Below are 8,658 nucleotides of genomic sequence, written 5' to 3' on the forward strand. Positions count from 1 at the left end.
GCAACAATTCAGCAGTTATTGAGCCAATCCTTATGACACCGTAAGAGGGGATGCCATTATCCCATCTTGTAGCTAAGGAAGTCAGCTCAAGAATTAGGTAATTCCCAAGCAAAGAAGAGTTGAAGTATATCAAAAAAAAAAAAATGTTTGAGACAGTTTCACTTTGTCACCCTTGGTAGAGGTGTCACAGCTCACAGCAATCTCAAACTCCTGGGCTCAAGCGATCCTCTTGCCTCAGCCTCCTGAGCAGCTGTGCCCACCACAATGGCCTGCTACTTTTTTTTTGCAGTTTTTGGCAGGGGCTGGGTTTGAACCCGCCACCTCTGGCATATGGGGCCCGCGACCTACTCCGTTGAGCCACAGGGGCCGCCCAATGGCCTGCTATTTTTAGAGACAGGGTCTCACTCTTGCTCAGGCTGGTCTCCAACTCCTGAGCTCAAGCAATCCACCTGCTTCGGCCTCCCAGAGTGCTAGGATTACAGGTGTGAGCCACCACACCTGGCTATATCAACTTTCTTTCTAATTTTGATACATGTTGCTAAGGTATCTTTTATGGTCTCATATATATTTTCATGTCAATAAATACAGATTCCCACCATCACACTAATGCCTTCATAGTATTCCCTTGTGTAGCAACATCATTTATTTAACCAACACAATATTTACATTATTACCAATTTTTTTTCTTTGCTAGTATAAACAATACTGTAAAAAAAAAATCCTGGACTTATATGATTGTTTTTGCGGAGAGAATTCTTGAGTGGAAATGCTGGACCAAGAGGAAACAATTTTTAAAACATGCACAGGCACAACACTTTTAAGGTTGTTGAAATGTTGCCATCTACACTCCCTTTGAAGATAGTAACTGTGCCCCAAGCAGAGCATTTCTGGAAGGATCTGCCTCCGGGCTGTCTGTACATGGCAGTCACTTTGTAAGGGCCTCAAAGACCCCTCAGGATTGAGGAGAACACCCAATCAAACGCAGAGCCGATCCTTGATGCAAAAGCAGGAGGAATTTATTCGAGTGCAGCACCCGGACGGACTGTTTACAAGAGTCTGCCCCGGCTTGGGGTTTCAGGCCCCTTTTATAGGAAGGAAAAAACCGCCTAGCCCACGCGCAGGTGGGGCAGTTGGGCAGTTTCAGCGGTTACAGCGTTCCGGAAGACATAGCCTAGCCCACGCGCAGGTGGGGCAGTTATCCAACTGTCTGTGGATAGTTGAGTCATCTTAGGGGGGAGGGTGGCCTAATTCTAATATCCTAACATTCCCCCCTTTGTCTTGTTGGGAGTTTCAATCCTGAAACTGAGAGGGATCTTGGGGAAGTGGTTGATACCTCTGCTGAAGTATCAATACTTGGACCGCACTGATGCGTTCTTTTACAAAGTTGATTAGCCTGTTTAGGATGCAAGGGCCGAAAGTGAGCAGGAGGAATAAGAGGACGAGGGGGCCTGTGAGTGTGGATAGAAGAGTGGTGAGCCAGGGGGATCGGTTGAACCAACTTTCAAACCAGCTTTGTGCGGCTTCTCGTTCCCGTTTACGGGTGTTGAGACACTCTCTAAGTTTGGACATAGAATCTCGAATTACTCCTGAGTGGTCTGCATAAAAGCAACATTCTTCTCTAAGAGCTGCACAAAGTCCACCTTCCTTGAGAAGGAGGAGTTCCAATCCTCGTCGGTTCTGGAGAACCACTTCAGAAAGTGAGGTCAGGGATTCTTCTAGTTTCGTTGTGGAGAGTTCAATGGATTTTAAATCTTCATCTATGGCTGTTTGTAATTCTGTGATGAGAGTGGGGGTATGGACTAGGGCAGCGGTGCCAGTAGCAAGACCGGCAGCGGCCCCTATGCCTAAGAGAGCGGCTAGGGTGAGGGAGATAGGCTCTCTTTTAATTCTTCTGGGTGGTAGGTCTGAGAAAAAGGATTGGAAGTTTTCAGCAGTGTAATATGAGATGTGCGGGAGTATTTCGACTAAAGCACAAGCATCTCGGGAGGTGTTGAAGACTGATATAGAGAGGCAGGGTGTGAGCCCTGTTGTACAGGCCCACCAAGTGCCGTTGGGGGAAATTGCCCAGCTCGAGTTGCGGGATAGCGGGATCGTATGGTTGCACAAGTGTGTGAGGGAGGAGTTGTGCCCGATACAAGTACCTTGTCCGGAGACTTCGGGGAGGGTGAGTTTTCCATGTCCCCAGGCACAACGGGTGGAGGAGTTGTCAAATGCAGGGGTACCACGGACTGCAATTCCCTCATAGTAAGGGGGGTTTGGGTTCAGGCATAACCAGCAGGGGTTGGTTAGGTTTGGGTTTGAGGTATTGAGGGTGCTAAAGGCTCCTTGGACTAAGTTAAAAAGTCTTTGGCTTATGCTCATGTTGGAGGGGGCAGCCTCTATGGGTTGGATAGAGTGGTTGGTGGGTAGTAGCGACTCAGCTAGAGGCGGATAAGGGTTTCTTTTAGGGAGAATAGGGTTAGGTCCTACGGGCTGAGGGAGGATCGGTTGGGCAAGGAGTCTAATTTTAAACAGTAGTCCAGGGTCAGGGTCGTAGGTAAGGTAGAAGCGGAGACCCCAAGTACGGCCCAGTAACCAGTTTTCTCGTTGCTTTTTCCCCTTTTCAGTGAAGGTAATATTGAGGGTGCATTGCCCTGAGCTGTTATGCCGTACAGTGATCCAGTCCCACCGTGAGGAGGGATGCCAATAGGCGTCACCGGTGGTTTCACAGCCCCATTGTGCACAGAAGAATTGATCGGGTCCCCCGCAAGCCCGTTTAAGGGTTGGGGGTTGTCCATCTTTGGGGCAGACATAAAAGGGAGTACGGCTCAAAAGAGTGTGATGCCCAGTTGTCTGGCATCCTATGGCTCCACCGCTTCCCGTGTCTACTGACCCCGGGAGACCATGCTGGATGCGTGCCGGGGGTCCGGAGGCACGAGCTAGAGCCTGTTCAATGCTTAGTTCAGGGATGTCCCAAGTGTTTGAACCTGCGACTAAGGCACACACATTCGGGGTGAGGGGAGGCCACCAGGTATGTAAGGGGTGTTGCCCCTTGGTTTCCCAGGCTACCTGACCTCGGCTGGTAAGGACTTGCCAGGTTAAGCGTTTGGGCTCATGTGGGTTATAGCTTTGGGTACTTATCAGAGGGAAGCCTAGAATTAGGAGGAGAAGTCCGTTTGACGCGGAGCTTGAGGGGATTCTCCATCTTCTCCACCGTCCATTGCTGGCCTGCAGACGGCGGGGCGGGTTTGATGTGGGACGCATGGATCCAAGATGAAATGCCGTCGACTTTGACTGCGGTCGGGGTGGTGAGAAGGACTATGTATGGTCCCTTCCACCTGGGTTCCAGAGTGGCGGCTCGATGTCGTCTGACGTAGACTGAGTCCCCAACTCGGAACTGGTGTGGCACTTGGAGATCACCAGGGATGTATGCTTCAGCTACTTGGCTCCAGATTTCTTTCTGTATTGTTTCTAGGGCTTTTAGTCTGGTGTGTAGAAACGGATAAGAATGAGAATCGGGTATAGGGGTACAAGAGGCAGTTAAAGGAGGGGGGGCACCATATAGTAGTTCAAAAGGGGTCAGCTTGAAAGGGGTAGGAGTGTTTCGTACCTGAAAGAGGGCGTAGGGGAGGAGGACTGTCCAGTCTGTTATGCCAGTCTCTACGGATAATTTAGTCAGGACCTCTTTTAAAGTTCTGTTCATTCTTTCTACCTGTCCTGAGCTTTGGGGTCTATATGCACAAGGTAATTTCCATTTGTACCCCAGGATTTTGGCCATTCCCTGACTTACCTGGGCAACGAATGCTGGGCCATTATCTGAGCCAAGTACCTTAGGTATGCCATACCGCGGGATGATATCTTCTAAAATTTTCTCTTGCTCTTCTATTTCCTTCTGCAGTCTTTCCTGTTCCCTTTCCTGCTCAGCAATGAGTAGCGATAACTGCTGGGCATGTTGTTCTTCTAGTCTCTTTCGCATTTCTTCAAAAGCTGACATCTTGTTTTTTAATATCTCCTCGCTTTCTTTGGAGTTAGTAGCTAACATTTTATTCTTATTAATAAAGATAGATCCCTTAGAGTATCTTTTTTCTGACAAATGTTGCCTTTCTTGTTCAGCTATTCCAGTTATGATGTAAGGGCAGTTTTCTTTTTGCAAACTATCGATATCTAACTCAAGTCTCCGTTTAAGTTGGTCAAAACTGTTATCCAAAAATTGTTCATTTCCAGATGTATTCAACTTCATTTGTAAATTGCAGGAGTTTTTCTCTGACATGCTGGCTGAATTGAGTCCACCCACAGTTCCAAAGTTTTGAGTGGAAGCATATGGTTCAGGCAATTTTGGCACTGCAGTACAAGTACTATTCATTTTGTGTGCTCCTCTCTCATCAGATGTTAACTGACCTTCCACAGTGGCAAGTCCATGAATAACTTTATTTTCTAGTTGATGTCCTGTTGATTTACCTAAAACTATATCCTCAATGACTTCGGATGTATTTTGCTGATATAAACCTTACTTGAGGAAACTCCTGCTAAATTAATTGGTAACTTTGGCACAGTTACAGGTACATTTATTCTTTCATCAGTATCTTGGACAATTAAGTCCACTGCCTGTTCTTTTCCTTTAGGGCTTAATTCACAGGCATTTATTGGGTTATTTATAAGTATATGACATTCTGATGATGGCCTGGAACGCCTTCGATGCATTTTAGGACTCATACTTGGCTAGTCTGTCTTCCTGAGTTGCCCAGGTTCCCTGCCTGCCTTCTCCTAAATGCTATTTGACCTGACTCACCTATTACTGTGGCCAAAATGCGAGTTAAATTCTTTTCCTGTCTGTGCTCCTTCCTGACTTCCCTATCTTCTTCTTCTTTTAGTTTACGCTGTTCCTTCTCCTCCTCAGTTTCCCTCTTATGGTAGACTCTCTCGGCTTCCTAAACTAGGTCTTGCAAGGTATAGTCCTGCAAGCCCTCTATTCTCTGGAGCTTCTTCCTAATATCTGAGGCGGATTGCCCTATGAATGCCATAGCAACAGAGGCCCTCTGCCCCTCTGACGTTGGGTTGAAAGGAGTATAGCGGCGAAAAGCATCCATGAGACGCTCAAGGAAGACGGAGGGGGACTCCGTGATTCCCTGGGTCACTTCCCTTACCTTAGCCAAATTAGTAGGGCGCCTTGCTGCCCCCCGGAGGCCTGCCACTAGAGTCTGGCGATAGACTGTCAGTCGCTCCCTACCGTCAGCCGTGTTGTAGTCCCAGTCTGGTCGGGAAAGGGGAAAAGCTTCCTCGATGCGGTTTGGGAGTTGCGTTGGTCTCCCGTCCACCCTGGGCACGTTTTTCTGCGCCTCAAGGAGGATCCACTCTCTTTCCTCTGTAGTGAAGAGGGTTTTGCTGACAGTCATCCCATGTGGGCTGGTGCGAGAACATCAGCGACTCCACCAGCCCAGTCAAACGCTGGGGTTCCTCGGAAAAAGGGGGGTGGTTAGTTTTCCAATTGTATAGGTCGGCGGACGAAAAAGGCCAGTACTGGAGGGGCTGGAGGGGAGCGGGACCCTCATCTTCAGGGGGAGGAGGAGGGGGTCCATAGGCTCTGAGGGGGCAAGTAATAGTGGAATCTGGAGAGGGAAACTCTCCTCGTCGTCCGCGGGTGCTTCTGGTTCCGCATACCGGCCTTCCTGGGGGAGGAAGGGTCGGCGCGGAGGGTAGTATGACCTCCTCCTGTGGGGCGCCTGGAGGCGGCGGGGGGCGAGGATAAGGAGGTGGGACATCCTCTAGGAGGAGCTGGTCATTCTGGGGGTCTTCCAAAGGCTTCTTAGCTCCTGGCGAGTGGAGGGCTAAGACCTGTGAGGTGGCTGGTATTAGCCATGGATGGACCCAGGGGGGCGGGTTCTGCACCAGATCTTGCCAAACAATAATATATGGCTGTTGGTCCGGTGCGAACCAGGACCTGCTTGAAAGACAATATTTTTAACGGTAAAGATAAGGGAGAGGTTAAAGGTACCTTCAGGGGGCCAGCCCACATTGAAGGTGGGCCATTCAGAGGTGCAGAAAGTTTGCCACGGTCCCTTCTTTATGAGGACCGAGAGATTACACCCCCGTTTCTCAACCTCCTTCCAGTGGTCTAAGGTGAGAGATAGGGTCGTACTCATCCTCTGACCCATTTTTTTTTTTTTTTTTGTAGAGACAGAGTTTCACTTTATTGCCCTCCGTAGAGTGCCGTGGCGTCACACGGCTCACAGCAACCTCCAACTCCTGGGCTTAGGCGATTCTCCTGCCTCAGCCTCCTGAGTAGCTGGGACTACAGGCACCAGCCACGATGCCCAGCTATTTTTTTTGTTGCAGTTTGGCCGGGGTGGGGCCTGAACCCGCCACCCTCGGCATATGGGGCCGGCGCCCCATTCACTGAGCCACAGGCGCCGCCCCCTCTGACCCATTTTAAGAGACAACAAATGAACGTAGGACAACACACAGACAAAGAGGAAGACAAACAGAAAACACAGACACCGAACCTAACAGGGCCGACACGTTAACCTGACAGCTTCAAAAGGGCTAAGCCCTCCTGACCGGACACGGCCGGACCCTAAAGGGCCCGTCGCCGTACTGACGGTGACCAACAGTAGTTGGTCCCCTCCTGATTCTGGGGCGTCCCCCAGCCTGACGGTGACCAACAGTAGTCACCTCCTGATTCTGGGGCGTCCCCCAGCCTGACGGTGACCAACAGTAGTCACCACCTGATTCTGGGGCGTCCCCCAGCCTGATTCTGGGGCATCCCCCAGCCTGATTCTGAGGCGTCCCCCAGCCTGATTCTGGGGCGTCCCCCAGCCTGATTCTGAGGCGTCCCTCAGCCTGATTCTGGAGCGTCCCCCAGCCTGACAGCGGCACCGCTCTAATATCCTAAACCTGACTCCGGCACCTGACAAAAGACTTACAGACAGACCACACAAAAGACTTACAGACACAGACAGACCACACAGACTCACAGACACAGACAGACCACACAGACTCACAGAGGCCTCTTACCTCCAAGGATAGTGGGTCCAGCGCTTGAGGGGGTGGTCGTCTCTATCTCGGTGGAACCCCCAAATGTAAGGGCCTCAAAGACCCCTCAGGATTGAGGAGAACACCCAATCAAACGCAGAGCCGATCCTTGATGCAAAAGCAGGAGGAATTTATTCGAGTGCAGCACCCGGACGGACTGTTTACAAGAGTCTGCCCCGGCTTGGGGTTTCAGGCCCCTTTTATAGGAAGGAAAAAACCGCCTAGCCCACGCGCAGGTGGGGCAGTTGGGCAGTTTCAGCGGTTACAGCGTTCCGAAGACATAGCCTAGCCCACGCGCAGGTGGGGCAGTTATCCAACTGTCTGTGGATAGTTGAGTCATCTTGGGGGGGGTTGGCCTAATTCTAATATCCTAACAACTTCATGCTCTGCTTTGTTGTGGGAACTTCAGGAGAGGCAAAGGTCCCTGCCACAGTCTACCCACGAGGTCTCCGCAGTGCTCAGAGTTGGCGACAGGCAGCAGCCTGGAAGCCTGGGGCTCCTCCCTGGAAAGCCCCTTACAAAGCAGAAAGTCGCGGAAGTTTTCTGACTGGTTTCCTGGTCTGCTCTCACTCAGGTTTATTTTTGTTTGGGGATCTGCCAGGGTGAGAATTTTACGTTAGACATTGTCTCGTGACACAAGATCAGCGAGATTATTTCTGGCCAAGGTCCTGCCAGGGTGCCCCTGCTTGTTTTTGCTTGTTTAAAAGTGAAGCCATGGGGGCAAGATACCCCATGTAGGAGCCTCCGGCATCTTTACAGAATCGCAGGGACTTCCTGTTTTTCAGAAATGTGCGGAAAATGGGTGCGAGTCACATCATTCTCTTCCAGAAGCTAATGCCGGGTTGTTGGCCTTTTATTTTAAATTTCTAAGTATCTTTCTCCTCTATTTCCTTTGTCCCTTATCTACAACCACCCTAATGGAAGATTCAATGCTTATTTTAATCTCTTATTGTAAACGTTGTTAGGCGGGGCCAGACATCCTTATTTATGAATAAGGTCACCTGGAGACAATCCACAGAAACTCATTCAGGCCCCGAATTTCATCAATGCCTAGTGCAGGGTGCTGGTGTTCCTAATACTCCCATGGCCGATGTGTGGCAGGGTCATCTAACACAAACACTTAATTTCCAAAGTCACTTAAAATTTACAATCCCCGTGGGTGTGACTCCAGGAAGACAGAGGGAATTCAAAATGTCGAGGAGTTACTGTCATTTTTAGCATCAGAGTTTTCAGGTTGCAAAGTGGTTTTTCATTCGTAGTTCTGTATCTTCAACAATCTCTAAGGTCATTGTTATTACCATCCTATCTTTTTAGAAATGAGTAAACTGAGTGTGAAAGAAAATGAACTTGGCAGAAGTCATGCAAATAGTGTCTCTGGTTCCAATTCTCCCTATGAAGCCAAAAGCTGCAGGGCACTGCTAAGTGTTGTAATCACTTCCTTGTAAAGAACACGTTTACACTGTTGGTGGGACTGCAAACGAATACAGCCTCTTTGGAAAGAAGCATGGAGAATCCTCAGAGAACTCAAAATAGAACTTCCATATGAGCCTGCAATCCCATTCCTAGGTATCTACCCAGAAGAAAAGAAAATAATTTTATCATAAGGACATCTACACTAGAATATTTATCACAGCTCAACTTACAATCACT

At 49.3% G+C, this 8,658-nt stretch overlaps 1 protein-coding gene across 1 annotated transcript; it reads right to left on the reverse strand.

Moving 5' to 3' along the window:
• Positions 1–1,106: 1,106 nt before the first annotated feature.
• LOC128572629 (uncharacterized) lies at positions 1,107–4,726 on the reverse strand. Its single transcript, XM_053572595.1, has 5 exons — positions 3,590–4,726; positions 3,422–3,464; positions 2,869–2,972; positions 2,669–2,777; positions 1,107–1,207 (listed from the first exon to the last, which is right to left on the reverse strand). Exons 1-5 carry the CDS (start codon positions 4,340–4,342, stop codon positions 1,107–1,109), a joined length of 1,110 nt encoding a protein of 369 aa, XP_053428570.1. The 5' UTR covers positions 4,343–4,726.
• Positions 4,727–8,658: the final 3,932 nt, after the last annotated feature.

Source organism: Nycticebus coucang, chromosome 20 (assembly GCF_027406575.1).
Source record: "Nycticebus coucang isolate mNycCou1 chromosome 20, mNycCou1.pri, whole genome shotgun sequence".
In the NCBI taxonomy this organism is placed as follows: domain Eukaryota; kingdom Metazoa; phylum Chordata; class Mammalia; order Primates; family Lorisidae; genus Nycticebus; species Nycticebus coucang.

What these genes read in the sequence shown, in the direction of transcription:
- LOC128572629 (XM_053572595.1), bottom strand. Translation starts at nt 4,342, where the DNA reads ATGAATAGTACTTGTACTGCAGTGCCAAAATTGCCTGAACCATATGCT. An exon ending in AGAAAGAAATCTGGAGCCAA is followed by an intron (nt 2,973 to 3,421) that starts GTAGCTGAAGCA and finishes TGTGTGCCTTAG; the next exon opens with TCGCAGGTTCAAACACTTGG. An exon ending in TATTGGCATCCCTCCTCACG is followed by an intron (nt 1,208 to 2,668) that starts GTGGGACTGGAT and finishes AACTATCCACAG; the next exon opens with ACAGTTGGATAACTGCCCCA.